The following is a 17,372-nucleotide window of genomic DNA, read 5'->3' as shown; positions in this document are numbered from 1 at the left end:
AAAAATTGAAATTAAAGGTGCCTATTAAGGAACTGTCTGCTCCTAGATGTCTCCTGTTTTCTATTGTAATTAAATGGCAGTGAGATTTGACTAGTAGTATAATTATGTGGAAAAGCATCAATCTTTGTTTATGCTATATCTCCATGCATAGAACAGATACCACAATTATCCAGACAGGAATGAGCTTTAAACATGGCTTCACGGGTCACGTGGTTGTTATATAGTTTATACCCCTTGCCACATTGATTTACTTCTTTTTATTGATACAGGAATAACATACAGAACAGTTTGGGGTGCTCTTTAGATGTTTTGATTTTATATTTTAAACTTTGGGATTATAAAGGAAGCTTAATACCAGGGAAAATTCCCAATTTCCTTCATATCCAGAGTTCTCAAATGTACAAGTATCATTATTTTGTCAAATGTCTACATTTTGTGAACCTTCCCTTAACTCTTTGCCTCTCTCCATTCCCTCTTTCTGATTCTTTCCTCAAAACTATTTTTTTTTTAATTAAGACTACGTGGCAGATATTTATACTTATATGCTCTAGAATTTATTGCCTCAAATAAAAAGTGTCTCTGTCATCACCACAGTTCAATATTTAAACCAAGAAATTAAGAAGCATGTGATAGGTCATTTGGCTATGGATACTGTTAACATTTCCCTCAATTTCCCCGGTTGATGCTCCTCCTTACAGTAAAGTGTTGATCAAAAAATGGCTTCCATTATTATGTGTTTTTGGAGTCTTCTACACTGCTTTATTTCTGAGACCTTTTTTTTTTTTTTTTAAGGTACCGACATCCTATTTTGTACAATGTCCTTTAATTTGAGTTTGGTGTTTCCTCATGATCAGAGCCGAATTATGCTAGACTGAAAAAAATTACAGTTATATAAGATATTAGTTCTTGCTTATTACTGTGTGTCGAGCTAATTATTGGTCATAATTGCATCAAAGATGATATTTATCTCTAGCTTCTTGGAAGAAATGATTCTCCTAGGAGATTTTTGTATATTTCTTGTCAATTTTATGGCGCTTAAGATCAAATGGATTGTCTTAACGCTTTCCAAAGATGTCGATAAAATGTCCCTCTTCTCTTCCCAGTCAGCCCTGCATGTGCACAGATGGGAAGACCCCCTTCTCTGTGCTTAGAGGAACTCCAGTTCTTATCACAGCTAACAGAATCCTTTCTGAAGCTAGAGCAAGATGTTCAGGCACTCTTCGAAGAAATGTTGTTATCGCCCAAGATGCCCAGGAGTTCTCCAGGTACCGTACTGTCTCCTCAGTTGTGCATGGACAATCTTTCTCTTACTGATCCCTGCCACTTTGAATCTGTACCATTAGTGAAAGAAGTACACGGTGAATTTGTTTAGATTAATGTTCAGCATGACACACACTACGAGTAGGGTTTTTATATTTTTGCGCTTTGAGAGTCCTTAAATTCTAATGGGCAAAATCATCCTAAATTTGTTTTGAATCATTGCCCTTGACTACAGTCTTATCATTCCTCTGCCCCTAAAGAACCACAGCCTGGCCTGGGCGATGACTAAACAGAGTGGGTGGTGTAGCACCTGTGCTCTTGTAGCTAGTGGCCAGATGGCCTTTCCCAGCAGCGTTTCTAGTCTCCTGAGGCCACAGTTCTCTCATCCTTGAGCCGTCTTAGACCATTACCCTGGTTTTCTCTTTGTTTAGGGCCAGAGACTTCAAATACTAATATTTAAAATGGAGCTGTGAAAAGTAAATGACTTGGCATACTAGGTGACACATACAATATTTAAGGGATATAATCACAAATAAATAAATGTGGGTTATTACAAATACTAATTGTAATTGTGTAATATATTGTTCTAAGTTAGTCAGAACAGAATCTTTTTGAAGAACATTCTACCATGTAGTTTATAGTAATGCTTCTGACAATAAAAATAGCATTCAAAGATAGTGGTCAAGGTATAGTCTTTGTGGCTATATGTATATTTGGAATAGTTTTCATTTTGTTTATAATGATGTCCAACGTTCTCTTTCACATATTACTGTATGGAGTGCTGAGGAAATGGATGCATCGTCAAAACAAACTGAGGGAAGCAGGGGTTAACTAGCTGAAGATTTTCTTTTTCTTTTCAATTTATTTTTATTTTTTACTATTTTTGCATATACAATTATATTATTACATATATATACAATAAACTGCATACAACAAGAAGAACCACAAAACAATCAGAAATTATATGTTACATTCTGTGTTTTGGCCATTTGTATTTGGCAGCCTTGAAGGAAACATCTTTCCTATCTTGGTGCGTCTAAAATTCTGAATGTAAATCAATATCTATCCTATCTCATCTTTACCAACTTAAAACATCTGTCTAGACCTAAAAACATCTTAGCCCCTAAATAACTAAGCTTAAATGTAAAACTAAACTATCTGGTCTTTAACCCCATTAGAGACTTGAGAAGGAATAAAATGAATTATCTGAATAAACAGGAAGTGTAAGTTGACAGCTTCCAAAATAAAATGACAGAGACAGTTTGTTGCCTTGACAGTCACCCAAAAACTCTCTATAACACTGGAGCATCATCTTCAGTCTTCTGGCCCAATATATGTGACAGACATACTTGTGAAGCAGGAACTATTGAGGACTTGCTTACTCTATCTTGGCAGAGTTTGGCCATCTACTTTTCCTGTGTCCACGCTTGGCCACTTTTAGGCAGAATTCTGTCTGTAGCATAAACGAGGACATTTTGCCTAGCAGCTGGTCTGCCACATTTGAAGCCATCTCCATGAGGAGGTTCTTTGATGCTCATCATTTTCTCTGAGGTAGGCTGGGTATTATCAAAGGATCCTTAAAATCATAAAAACATCTCTAAGTGCCGTATTCTGTAGGTCTCTGAGATTTTTGAAGACGTTATCTAACCATTTCGCTTTATCTATCTGTAAAATCATATCAATCTGTTACACGTATTTTTAAACACACACTTAAAATAATATCTGCCTTCACAGTATATTTAGTATAGGTGTGTTGAATGAATGACTGAGGGTAATGTATTAAAATTTCTCTAATTAATTCTAATTTCCCTTCATATTGATGACCTAGAAATGTTATTAAACAATAATCTAAATTTTCCATGGTATCTATGATCTCACCCTCTCTTTTCCTGCATCAAATTCCAGCTAACAATATTTGCTAGAACTAGAAGTTTATTACATTTGTGTGTGTGTGTGTGTGTGTGTGTGTGTGTGTGTGTGTGTGTGTGTGTGTGTGTGTACATATGGAGGTAGACAAACAACTTTCAGGAATTGCTTCTCTCTTTCCACCTCGTGGGTTCCAGGGATTGAACTCAGGTTGTCAGGCTTGGCTGCAAGCACCCTTACCTCTGAGCCATCCCTTAGGCCCCTGTGATTCTTTGGTGCTGAAATTCATGAGTCTTGCTTTTGTTTTGCATAAGAAAACCAAGATTGATTGGATCCTAAGCAATTCTATATACATGGCTGTAAGGAATGATCTTAAAAGAAGTTGTCAGGAAAAAATAAGAACCATGTTTCTATGAGTGAGTCAGTGTTCATCAGTTCTTATCAAAACCATTGGCTTCTCAAATCATGGGGGAGGGGGGAAGACCCCCTAAGCTGAGTGCTTATAGAGAGCAGTGAGTACCCAGTTGTACATGGTTTGCTAGCAACTCTTCTTGGGAGATAATGAAGGGAAAAGAGAACAAAACGTGTGGTTTCCTGGGTATTTGTTTTCATTGGAGCATATTTTGTGAGCTTGGAAAAAGTGGTCTTGTATGACTATGTAATCCAAACAGTCTGAAGAAAGTAGTTTTTCCCCATTGTCCAGATTTGTAAAAATATCCAGGGGTTTAACATCATATACAAAAAAAAAAAAAAAAAGGATAATTTTACTTTCTACTTTAGTGTTTACTATTACAGACTTAGCCAAACTGGCAGTTCTTTTAGTAATCTGAATGTGAACAAGAGATTTTGTAGATAGAGAAATCTTTTATGAGAATTAAAAATGTATTAGCTCGATTTATTTGTTTTCATTTATTCAGATTTGATGGCTTTCTGTCTTGATCATTTTGAAAGTGATAGGACATTATTTGACTGCACATTGGTACAGTTGTACTGTACCTCTGTTATATGACGGTATTTTACGGATTTGTCTTAGGTTAGATTTGGGGGGGGGGCATATTTCTGATGTTCTTTTGGAATTAAGTAGTTCTCAGGGCAGTTCCTCAATTTTTCCAAAGGTGGCATCTGAGATTTATCTAAACCAGGACGCTTCTTGGTCCTCATTTCTCTTTAGCCCCAGCAACGACAAAGCGCAATGGCTGCTTCAATTGGCTGTGAGAAGAACACTTAGGGTTTGTCTCAGAAGAATCAAAGATTTCAGATCTTCTGAAAGATTGTTTGTACTCTTAGGGGGTCTTAAGAGGGGTCAAATGGCTTCTAAGAGTTCCTTAGCTAGATGGTTAAGGGATTGTATTAGGGAGGCGTATGTAGTTAAGGTAAAGAGGCTCCTAGGGTTTCTAAAGCTCATTACTCTAGGACTTTAGCTGTTTCTTGGGCAGAGAGGTCGAAGGCTTCCACATTGGAAATTTGCAAGGTGGCCACCTGGGCTTCTCTTCATACTTTGTTATGGTATTATCTCTTGGATGTAGTCTCTTCTACAGATTCGGCTTTTGGTGGGAGGTTGCGTGTGAGCCAGAAAAGAGCAGTGAAGAAAAGAAAGACTTGCACTTCCCACTTAGAGCTGCCAACAAGGCACGTTGCTTTGAAGTGCACACAATGGGAACCTATGAAGACCAATTTGGGTGTGAAAGTGGATGTCACAGGGAAGTACTGCCAACCTCCAGTCCCTGTGAAAGAAAGCAGAGCGGCAGTGTGCACACTAGCCAGAGGCGTAAAATGAACCACTGAGAACTCTGGAGGGGAAGCTGTTGAGCAGCTGGCACTCTTGTGACCCTCTGTGCTCTTCTGAGGTTCTTAATCTAGGCATAAGCTTAGAGAGGCCACTGTTGATTTCATGCAAATAACTGTTTTCAAGTGGTGAGCCAAAAGTAGACAATGAAGTGTGCTCAGCATTTTTAATATATTTTAAGTATGTATAATAATTTCCCAGTTGTTCAAAGGGCTCATAGAATTATATTTTGCCAAGTTTTGAAATTGACCAGTTGAATTACAAAAAAATATATATAAAATACGTTAACAATGTTGTATTCATGAGCTATTTAAATGGTGTATGTGCTGTGTTATTAATTCTTCTAAAAATGACCCTTTTACTTTTTCACTTAAAGCCAAACTTCTTCAAAGTATTTTAATTGTGGGAGGTTGCATATTTTAAAAATTAATATAAGTACTTGAAAGTTGCTCACTCTAGAGTTCTGCACCAGCAAGAAAAGGCTGAGGAACATTTTCTTTCTTGTCTTGAAGATAAGCAGATGGTTTCTATCTCTGAGCACTTTTTTTTTTTTTTTTTGCATAAGTAGAATGTATGCAGGAGTATATGTTAAATATAAGGTACTCAGCTTTCCCCCTAAGTCTTAAACTGCAGCTCAATAATGGCAGATCATTACTTCCAGAAACAGATCTGCAAAGTTTATACTTCAAGATACTGTTATTATTGCAGGGTAAATACCTCTTTAAAATCACCTAGCTTTATGAGGTTCTGTAGAGTATTCAGAAAAATTGGTTTTGAATAATACTATATGCGTACCACAATGCTTCTGAGCAAACCAAAGGACATATAATCAAAATGAATTCACATCTTTTTTTCTACATGTCTTCTTTCTTGCAACAGATCCATCTACACATGTTCCTATATTAAAATAACAAGCTATTATCATCCTACACAAAGGTTCTGTTTATTAACAATTAGGAAACTATACCAACATTTTCTGAGCAAAGAGAAGGAAACAAATTCATAATCATTAATTCCAAAAGAACCCACTCGGACTGTCTAGACAGGAGGCTTAATTGCTAAGAGCACTTTCTACTCTTCCAGAAGACCTCCCGTCAGCTCCCAGCACTGATTTTGCACAGCACACAATGGCTTGTAACTCCAGTTCCAGGGAATCCAGTGCCCTCTGCTGGCTTTGGCAGGCCCTGCGTGCACGCGATAGACGTACATTTACTCTGGAACACACATACACATCAAAAGAATAAATCTTTAGGGAAAAAAGTCAACCTTTCTAGATGTAGTTGGCCTATGCAGGTTGAAGCAGGTTAAAACTAATGGTGTAGAAAACCTGCACACACAGTAGATGCCTACACATAAACATATAACTGTATGAATACGTAAGGAATATATTCAGTAAGATGTAGATTGATTGATGCCAGTATTACAATTAGGCAGGCACATACAAAATATAGAGCACATATAAATATACAACTTGATGAAATTTATATGCTAATCGCATTCGCGCTTGCTATACATGCTAAGAGTTTTCCATCACTATGCATAATTTAATCAGGCATTCATTGATGGACATCTAGGTGTTCTCTACTTCATTTGTTACAATGATGTTATGGTAACCTTGGGGGGGGGAGCTTTGTCTTCTATTTGCACTACATCACCGGAAGGTAAGTTTCTTATGTGGAATTATTAAGTAAATAGGCATGTTCACAAAGAAGATGAAAAGCTACAAACTAAAAATAAGAATTGCAAAATACATGCAAGATAATGGATTCCTATCCAAGTATACAAAGAATCTTTAAACTTCAACAAGACACCAAGCAAGCTGATTTTAAGATATATAAAATAACTGAATAGACATGTCGCCAAAGATGATGACTAAGCCAATGAAAAGATACAAAAAAAACAGAGTATGTCACCTTGGAAATGTAAATTAAAACAAGATATTACTGTATACCGAATAGAATGGCAAAAATCCAGAAATGCTAACACCACCACTTTCTGTCAAGTATGTAGCATGAGACAGCATCTTTACTAGTTAGTTTGGCACTGTCTTACAAAGCTAAGCATAGTCTTACCATATGATATAGCAATTGCATTTCCAGGTATTTATCCAATTGAGTCAAAAACTTATGTCCATACAAACATGTGCCTGTGAATGTTTATAGCAGCTCTTTCGTAATTGCCAGAGTTTGGAAGAACTAAGATGTTCTTCAGTAGGTGAGTTGGTAAACAATCTGTGGTATATCAATACGATAGAATATTATTCATCAATAAAGATAAGATTATAAAGTCATAAAATGATACAGAGGAACCAAGGATGCTCATTGCTAAGTAAAAGAAGGCAATCTAAGTTGGCTATGTACTGTGTAATTCCAACTATGTGGTGTTAAAGAAAAACAAAACTATAGAATCATTGAAATGGTCTACACTGCCAGAAAGGGGAAGAGGATTGGCACATAAGTTATACAGGGAGTTTTTAGAACAGTGAAACTATTCTATATAGCACATTACTTACTTGATATGACATCATGTACTTGATAGTATCCTTAGGATTAATTCATGTAATAGATTAAATTACTAGGAAAACTGTGAACATAGATAATGTTTTAGTGTTGGTTCATAAGTTGTAAGAAATATACAATGTCACTGCAAGGCGTTCAGCATAGGAGAACTAGCCGCTGGAGAGATCGATCGCTCAGTAGTTAAGAGTCCTTGAAGTTCTTGGAGAGAGCCACTGGCTTTCAAGGGCAAGGCCTCTGTGGCCTGATTTCCTAGGACCCATCTGTTAACTGATCCACACTTATCAATAGATCCAGAAGCTGGGGACCATGGCTTCAACTTGCTGGTCACTTGGGGGACACTTATCCAAGCAGAAATGGAGGTATTACTACCTAAATATGCATTCCTTTAGACTCAGGATACACAGGTATTGAAAATAACTTTTTCATCAGAACAAAATATATTTCTTTCTGGGAACTCTTTTCTTTAGAAAGTACTCATAATTAAATTAATAGAATCGCATTCAGAAGGAAAACGCCACCCATTTACTAAGTAAATTCATTGCTCAGATCTCTGCTGAAAATCACTAGTGTGGTTTCTTTAGAGAATATAGAGAAAGTAATTGTTAAAATTCCTTATAGGCTAGTAAAAGAAAAGTGGCATTATAAGATGTAATTTATCATTCTATACCAAGTCCAAGCCACAAAAAGGTAAATGATTCATTTAATCTAACGATGATTAATGTAATCTTGATGGTAAAGTAGAAAGATTTCTTCTTGTATTTATTTACTTCATTTCGAAGGTTTCATCTCCCACCATGGAAAAGAATGAGTTCCTTCATTATAAAATTTAATGTTGCAAAAATAATTCCATTATAAGAGTTAGTGGTTATGGCATGTGTATCTCAGTGTTTGCGTTTTTCAAATTGACCATTGTTAATAATTACTAAGAGCATACTTTTTCTCAGGATACACTGCTATTTTTCTATGTTATTTTGTTCTTTCATGATGGTATATGTGTTTGTGTTTGTGTATATGTACATGTGTGCAGATACATGCACATATTCTTATATGCAGGTAGGAGGGTATAAGTCAACATTGGGTGTTTTCTCAATTTTTCTCCAACCTTTGGGGCAGGTAAGCCGTGGGACTGGGAGAACAGGCCCAAGGCAACAGTGAGGTCTAGACATATCAAAACCCCAAAAATCCTGTTTTGAGATCACCAGAAGTAAGGATCGCTCTCTCCCTTTTCTGGGCATGAATGTCTTGGTGCGCATAGTCTTGAGATCCCACCTCTGCCACCCTTGAAGTATTCATGTGACCTAGTGGCCAGGTTTCACGCTAAAACTCTATATTTCCTTATGAGGACGTATGCAAGGAGCACCTGGAATTTCTCTCCATGCAAATGAAGCTTTCTGAGCACCCCAGCAGTGGCAGCTGTTGTGCACTCTCCCTAAAAACCCTACCCACTTCCCCAAGATTTGTTCCTCCAACTCCCTTATTCCCTCCAATAAAAGAGATAAATAAAATAAAAGAGAGCTGTTCTACTGAAAACCATATGAGAAGAGGCTATTTCTCCCACACTTCTCACTGACTGAATTCCTGTCAACCCACCAGCCAAGTTAAGCTTCATTTCTTCCAGCCCTGCATACAGCGGTGTCTGGACACCCCGAGGTCAGAAGCAGACCCAAGCTGGCACCAAATTATTTAACTGTTGTATTTGTGTTACATTTGTGTGTCTCTGTGTCCGGGCATGTGCATGCCACACCACATATATAGAAATCAGTGACAATTAGTAGGCGTTCATTCTCTCTGTGATGTAGGTCATGGGGATCAGACTTAGGCCATCAGGCTGGTGCCTTTACTTGCTGAGCCATCTTGCGGGCCCACCAGACGATTTTTGAGACAGTCACTAAAACTGGAACTTTACAACTCAGCTACACTATTTGGCTAGAAAACCTTCAGGATGCTCTGTCTGCCTCCCAGTGCTGAAATTATAGGCCCTTGGTTGTAAGTGGGTGCTGGGGATCTCAGTGAGGTCCCCATTCTTTGTCAATTGAGTTGCTTCCCACTCCCACCCCATCTTGTTACCTCTTTTAAGACAATGCTAGCATTTTATGCCATCCTGACCAGTTCTGAGTGCAGTCCATAGAATATAACTTCTATGCAGCCCCAGATACATAGTTCTCAGACTCATGAACGGCTTTCGGCCTGCACCACCAAACCAGACAGGATTTAATTTCGATATTAACAAGAGGGTTAGTGTTTATTTTCTATTCATCAGTCATCCTGCATTGTCTATGTGAATTAAAACTGACAAAGGATCTTTATTTTTGTAGATTATATATGCATGTATACCAAATATGAATATAATTAGTATATGAATTTCATTAAGTTGTATATTTAAAATGTCTCTATCTCGTATATGCCTGCATAATTATAATATTGCCACCAATGTACATATTAATGATTATATTCTCTATGTGTCCATATATGCATATGTTTTCACTATATATCTATTATGTATATGCATAATTAATATTTCAATCACATCTACAATGTGTTTTAAAGAAATTTATTTAATATATATGTATATGGGCCAGAGTATATGTATGTGCATCCCATGCATGCAGTGCCTGTGAGGCATGCAGTGCAAAGGCCAGAAGAGGGCATCAGATTCCTGGGAACTGGAAGTACAGGCAGTTTTGAACTGCCTGCAGTAGGTACCGGGGACAGAACCTGGGTCCTCTGGAAGAGCACTAAGTGCCTTTAGTGGCTTAGCAATCTCTCCAACCCCTGTTGTTGGTTCTTTTAAAGTTAATGCTTCTGTATTTGTTTTCTTTTCTTTCTTTAGGAATATTGGAGAAATCTGATAGGGACGTCATGGTAAAGAAACATATGGCAAATGAAATCATTATTCCTCTAGAGCCACTATTACCAGTAAAAGAGGTGAGACTTCTTATTTATATACAGCACATATGAATGAATTTACATAGAACCACATTTCTGTGAGTCTATTATGAGCCAAAATATCTGTGTTTTCCTTTTGTTTCAAAATAATCTTGATTGGGGGTGAGAAGCAGCCTAGTCCGATTGGTCCCGGTCTGGGGATGGCATCCTCACAGGAACTGACTCAAAATCCCCTGAAGAAGATCTGGGTGCCAGATAGCAATGGGCAACCCTCTCTGCACAATAGCCAGTGGGGTGTGTGCATAACCAACTGTCCCACATTCATTGTCACAGTGGGCCTGCCAGCCACAGACAAGTCCTACATTTCTAAGAAGCTGACCCTGTACCTCAAGTAGATTGGTCTGCCTACTCAGGAATTAAACGTTGGTCAGTACCACCAGGACATAGTCAAGACATACATATCTTTAGAGTTTTTCCTCCCAGACAATGAAGGAGGCCTGAAAATCAGGAAGCAGTATCTGCTGGCAGCCCTCTCTGACATCTGGAAGTTTCTCAGTGAGGAGGGAGGACATTTTGGTGTGTTTTCATGCAACTAATATCACAGAGAGCAATGATCTTTAACTTTGGGGAGCAGAACATCTGTACAACCTTCTCTGTAGAATCTATCTGTGGATCCTCAGGTCATAGCTGCCAACACTGTGCAAGTGAAGCGGGGCAGCCTTGACTGTGTCACCGGGACAGTGGCGAGGCCACTGAGGACGTCATGAGGCACAGTGGATGCTATGAAAACTCATATGAGTCTTTGGATAAAGACCTGGACAGGGATCTGTCCTACATCAGGATCACGGATGTTGAACGTGGGCCAGAGCTACATGGTGAACCCCATGCAGAGTCGCATCGTTTATTAACTCATGAACATCCATGTGACACCCCACTCCATCTACCTCTGCGGGCATGGGGAGGGTAAGTTCATCCTCCAGGCCTGGATTGCTGTGGATCCTGGACTGTCTCCCCAGGGCAGACAGTTTGCCAAGCACCTGTCTTAGTTCATTAGAAACTGGAACCCATCTGGCCCCACGTTGTGCGCCACTTGTTGGCTCTGTTTCTTAACAATTAAACTTTATTATACAACCCAACTAGCTTACACAAGAGAGAAAAAAGGTTAAAGGGAAAAAAAGAGTGAACCTTCCGGTATCCGTTCCACGGGACAGGTCCCTAGGTGTCTCTGGCCTGTGTGCTGGTCCGGCCTGTTCGCTGATCCTTCTTCTGATCCACGGGCGCTCAAGCCCGGTCTGACTCTGCTGCCCCTTTTTCCTCTCCAACTGCCTGTCTCATGTGCGAAGGGCAGTCTCCTTCTCCCATTGAGGGTTGATTAGGTAGAGTCCCCAGGTCCACTTCCTGAATTCCAGGCCCAGGATGGCTCCACCCAGTCTATCTCAGGGAATATCCATGGTGTGTCCAAGAGTAAAGCCCACCAAGACTGCTTTCACCTGTGACAAAGCTTACGGTCCTTCCTACAGTTCATCAGTGACCAAAACATCAGGATCTATAGGTCTGGACAAGCCAGACGAAAAGGACCATCCAGACTTTGGGAGCGCTGAGGGTGACTTATGAGCAGTGGAAGCAATCTCAAGGACATTGACGCGGGCGTCTGTGAGGAAATGACCTACAATGAAATCCAGAGTCACTGTCCCCTGGAGTTTGCCCTGAGGGATCAGGACAAGTTTCAGTTCCGGTACCTGAAGGTGATTCCTATGAAGACCTGATGCTGTGACTGGAGCCTGTCACTATGGAACTGCAGAGACAGGAGAAAGAGCTGGTCATTTGCCATCAGGCTCTGACATGCTGCCTCCTGGCCTACTTCCTTGACCAGGCAGCTGAAGAGCTGCCCTACCTCAAAGGTCCCTTGCACGCAGCCCTGAAGCTCCCACCTGTGGCCGATGGTTGTAAGGTGGAGTCCATATTCCTGAATGTGGCAGCAATGAACACGCACCAAGAAGGGCTTCAGAGTGTAGACATATCCTGACCTTCAGAAGAAGCTCTTGTCACAGTCCCTGCTCATCCTGACCTCTGTGGAGGGGTCATGACAGGCCTTCTTGATGTTTGCAGAGCTGATGATGTCACCATGCGGGAACACACCTGAAGCTGTGGATGGATTGTTGAGTCCTGGCCCATTGGAAAAATCGAATCAAGGTTCACCTGAAAGAGGGAGTGGGGATTGAAAGTAGGATACAGAGACATGAGAAATAATGAATCAAGTCAGGACATTTCTGATCAAGATTCACTTTAATGCCAACTAGCAGGAACATATATAGGGCAAGGTCAATAGGATCTATTCTTATGTCACTCATCCTAGCCCCCCCCCCCACCTGGGGCAAGAATACAATAGCCTAGATCGCTCCCTGTAGAACTTCCTAGTTCATTGAGTAGTTCCCTGTAAGAACTTCCTAGATCCTCTGGGTGGTTCCAAGTTGAGAATTCCCTACTTCTTTCAGAGGTAAGTAGTCCAAGCATAGCCTGGAACACAAGACCTCATGAGGCAAAGGTCAGCAACTCAAAGGTCACAGCATACAGCCTAAGCACATTTTCTGACATGGCAGAATTTGGCATGGCTTCTTCCCACAAAGGCTGGCAGCCCTCAGCCTGCCTGCCCAGTCCACCTGCCTCCTTGCTGACAGCCAAGGACAGTGTTGAGTGTGGCTGCTGAACTGTCGTAGAGAATCCTGGCCTATGTGTCCTGCTGCGGCTCCTAGGCTACAGCTCTCAAGCAGTGCACTTACTAGGCTGGCTTCTGCATGACATTTGCTACTGTCAATGTGACACTGAGACAAAAAGCCTTACTAGGACACCCCCACTGTGGCCCAGCTGTCTGAAATGAGCCAGGCAACCCCTGTGAGCTTTCCTGTCTTCTCTGTAGCCACTCTTGAAGCCAGAGGCTAGATCTTCATGGGACTCAAGTGATGAAGTGGGGAGCCCTTCCTTTCCTGCCTGGAACAGAAGAGTGGAACAGAGGAGCTGTCATCCACAGTTGTGGGCACTCATGAGAGCAATACATTATCTTTGGCATATGACACTGAGTAAGTGGGGGAGGCAGTATATGGGTCGCCCTTCATAATGTCTACCAAGCTGTACACTGAAATATGGAACGGAACATCCATGGCCCAGGCTGCCTTTTCCTAAATTCTCTCACAGGGGACCATGTAAAGGCAGGGCAGCTTCATAAAGTACCTTCTTGGTACACACACCAAAGTGCTTATGGAAGCTGGTCTCCCATCCCTGGTTGTCGCTGTCACTGTCCACACAGGACTATACACTGGTAATGGGGACATGCCGCTGTCATAAAGGGATCAAAGCTGGTGGTCCTGTCAAAGTGTTCTCTTGCTTGTTGGCCTCCACCTGTAGGCCTGAGAAAGTGGAGGACAAAACACAGAGGCAGCCCCAGCCATGGCAGGAGTCCCTGGCCCCACTCTAGCTTTGATTCAAGTACAAATTAAGCCCTAGTGAAAATCACCTTATGACACTGGGGCCTCTCTTGCCCTGAGTTCTTGCGGGTCCAGATAGCAAATTCAGGCACTGTGTTTCAGCTGACCGGCAGGGTGATAAGCACGTTGTGATGTAGGCCACGGACCTTTCTGGAACAGTACCTGGTACTTTAGTGTCCACAGAGTGGCCATGGGGAAGCCAGTCCCTGCATGCAAGAACCTTTCCTGGTGGAAATGTGGCAGAGCAGTCCACCTTTGCTAGCCCTGCAAGCCCTGCACTGTGTAGCTTGCAGGTGCCACCTGCCCCTGAGAAGTTAGTGCTGTTATCCCCAGCCAGGGTCTCTCCTCAGCGGATGTGGACAAACTGCTGTCTGGGTGGGCCTGGGGCAGGACTATTCCAGACTTGGAGCTGGAGGACCATACCACTGCCTTCCAGATATGGGGTCTGCAGCTTTCGCCCCCATGTCTTTCAGAGGTTGAGTGATATTTATCATGTTATCTGGACGCACTTGTGAGCCACAGCAGATCCCTGTGCTCAGCAGCTGTGATTAATAACTTGATGCCACTTGAGGCAAAGACCACCAAAGCCTTTTTCCTCTGTGCCCGGGGAAGACAGGAAGTGTTGGAGCCAGAGGTATAAGGGCTGAGAGCTGGGGCAGATGCTGTCAGTGGAACAGCCCCTCCCTCCAGCCCCACCCGGAAAATGGCCTTTTCGAGGCAGCTGCATATGGGGCTGGCCACCAGGATTTAGCTGAGATGGTTCGTGGGAAGAACTACCAATATCGTTCTGCTTTTCCTAGAATGTGTGATACTGGGTTTCAGTTGTACATCGTACCGGGTCCGTCATTCTTTGCAGTAAATACTTCAAAAAATAATCTTGACTGAAATTACCTCAGATGTTTTTCACAAAACTCCAGAAGCATTATGGTCAGGTGACTAAATAATAGATGCTGATAAGGATGTTGGGAAAATAAGCCTTATACACTATTGGTGTGACTGTTAGTTGGTCAGCCACAATGGAGATCAGTGTGGAGTTGCCTCCAAAAAGTAAAAAGGTAGACCTAGCCACATGGCCTTCCTGTGCTACTTCTGGGTATATACAAGGAGGAATCTAAGTCACCACACACGAGAGATAGCTACTTACTCATAACAACTGGGCATTTGTCAGTCAGTGGATGGATGAATGGATGGAAACAATGTATTATGTATACAATCATTCATAAAGAACAGATTGTGAGAAGGATCCAGAGGGTCCTAGAAACCTACAAGAAGAACATTATGACAGGAAGATCTGGGCCCAGGGGTCCTGCTCAAACTATGGCACCAGCCAAGGACAATACAGGCCATAAACTTTAAACCCCTACCCAGATCTAGCCAATGGACAGGACATTCTCCACAGTTGAGTGGAGAGTGGGGTATGACTTTCACACATACTCTGGTGCCTCATATTTGACCATGTCCCCTGGAGGGGGAGACCTGGTGACACTCAGAGGAAGGACAGCAGGTTACCAAGAGGAGACTTGATACCCTATGAGCATATAAAGGGGGAAGAGGTCCCCCTCAGACACAGTCATAGGGGAGGGGAGTAAGGGGAAAATGGGAGGGAGGGAAGAATAGCAGGATACAAGGGATGGGATAACCATTGAGATATAACAAGAATAAATTAATAATAATGAAAAAAGAACAGATTGTGTGTACATGTTATAGGTACGTAGTTGTTAAACTCTAAGAATATGAATAGGCTGAAAGGACATGTCCTTTTGACCTGGTCTTTGTAAACAATTTGTATGGAACTAGAGGTTATCATATTAAATGAATAAGCAAGACTGAGAAAGAGAAATAGGTGTTTTCTCTCACAGTACGGATTCCAGCTTAGACAAGACTTGTAAGCAGAAGGCAGTGTTCGTGAAGGAGGACCAGCTAGTGAGGTGAGGGATGGCAGAGAGAATGAGCGGGATGAATATGACTGAAAGACTGCATAAGTCTGGGACGCTCTTAACAAACCCACTAGTGTGTGCAAGTCATATACACATACGGGTTAAAAATGTCCTCCTTGGCAGCTGTGCCTTGCCTTGGCTTCTGTTGGCAGTCTTGGTCTCCCAAAAGCATAGTGTCTTTGCTTTGCTTTGCTTTTCCATTCCTAGCGGTGATGCTGATTTGCTGTTGTGCTGTGACTCACAGCTTGTGAAACGCTTCCCAGTCTCCCATCATCCGGGTTTACCATTGGTTCCTTCCGCATCACTGCACAAAGGACCTGACGGAAGGAACTTAATGGAAGAAGAACATATTTGTCTTATGGTTTCAGATTTCATGTCATCATGGGGGTAGAAGAAGTATGGCAGTAGAAGCAGCGCAGTCCTTGTCAGTAGGAGCCTGAGGTCACATCAGTGTGGCAAGCAGGAAGCAGAGAGTGGGACAGGAAGCATCCAAAATCAGTACAACCCAGTGGCATGTCCTTAGTGAGCTACTTCCTCTCACTACGCTCTATTTTATAACATTTCAACATTCTTCCCGAGCAGGTCCACCTACGAGCAAGTGTGCAAGCATGAGCCAATGAGGCAGTGTGAGCAACTGTGCAAGCGTGAGCCAACGAGGCTGTGTTTCTCCACCTTCCTAATGTGACCCCTCTGGCAGAGTTCCTCATGTTGTGGTGACCCCCCAACCATGAAATTATCTTGTTTCTACTTCATAACTGTAATTTTGCTACTGTTATGAATTGCACTGTAAATTCCTGATGTGTGACCACAAAGGGGTAGCAGTCCACAGATTGAGAACCTCTGCTGTAGAAGGACATTACCCATTCAAACCATAACACTCATTTTTTTTTTAACTCCTTGGGTGGTTTCTGCTTTATCTATTAATTCTGGTTAATACACTGTGTAAACATTTTAAAAGATCAACACATGTTTTGTAACAGTTCCCCTAGAAAGTTTCAACAACAACAAAATCAAACTCAGTGTGAGTGAAGCATTATGTAACAGCAGATGAAATTTGGTAATTCCTAACTGTTGTGCACCGAGGAGAAAGCCACTCAGTTCCTTTTTGTTTTGTTGGATTAACAAATGTTCTTTATTTTACCTGGAATGTGTGTGATGCCAACTATCAGATGGGAAGAGGAAAAACTAAGCAACCTTTCCCGAAAACAAATAGACTTCTAGAAGATGGTTTCAGTACATAGATGTTTTCAGTTTTCTTTGTAGGAACAGTGATTTATATCTTTGTTTCTCATATTTGGAAGGGGAATTCATATAGGGGACTATATTGCAGTCACATGTCAGTTGTCACAGGAAAAGAGGATCCCTATGCAGACGCTGAAAAAGGGTAGGCAGGGATAAAGATCGTGACTGCAGCCACAGCAGGCAGTTGCAATTTTTGTCAAACACATTCCTTCAGTGAGTGATTTTAATGAATATTTGTGCTCCAATAGAGAAATGAGCAAGAAAATAAACTAGGGCTCTTGTTTGTTTCTTTTCATTTTTATAGAGGTAGTTTCCTTTAACATTTGTACCATAAATGTGTCCCGAAGAGTTACTGTTATGTCACAGGCTGTAATTTTTCCATCTCTGATGATGT

The 17,372-nt window shown here is 41.3% G+C and overlaps 1 protein-coding gene and 1 pseudogene across 1 annotated transcript in view; both read left to right on the top strand.

The window, feature by feature from the left end:
* The window catches only part of Kiaa0825 (KIAA0825 ortholog), a 157,027-nt gene that overhangs the window by 58,271 nt on the left and 81,384 nt on the right, over nucleotides 1–17,372 (top strand). The window contains exons 4-5 of the mRNA XM_051172576.1: nucleotides 1,104–1,265; nucleotides 10,262–10,356. Coding sequence (XP_051028533.1) covers nucleotides 1,104–1,265; nucleotides 10,262–10,356 — 257 coding nt within the window. The remainder of the gene's footprint in view (nucleotides 1–1,103; nucleotides 1,266–10,261; nucleotides 10,357–17,372) is intronic.
* LOC127212468 (6-phosphofructo-2-kinase/fructose-2,6-bisphosphatase 4-like) lies at nucleotides 10,518–12,372 on the top strand (annotated as a pseudogene).

This window comes from Acomys russatus, chromosome 30 (genome assembly GCF_903995435.1).
Source record: "Acomys russatus chromosome 30, mAcoRus1.1, whole genome shotgun sequence".
In the NCBI taxonomy this organism is placed as follows: Eukaryota; Metazoa; Chordata; class Mammalia; order Rodentia; family Muridae; genus Acomys; species Acomys russatus.
This window is presented reverse-complemented; position numbering and strand designations above follow the sequence as displayed.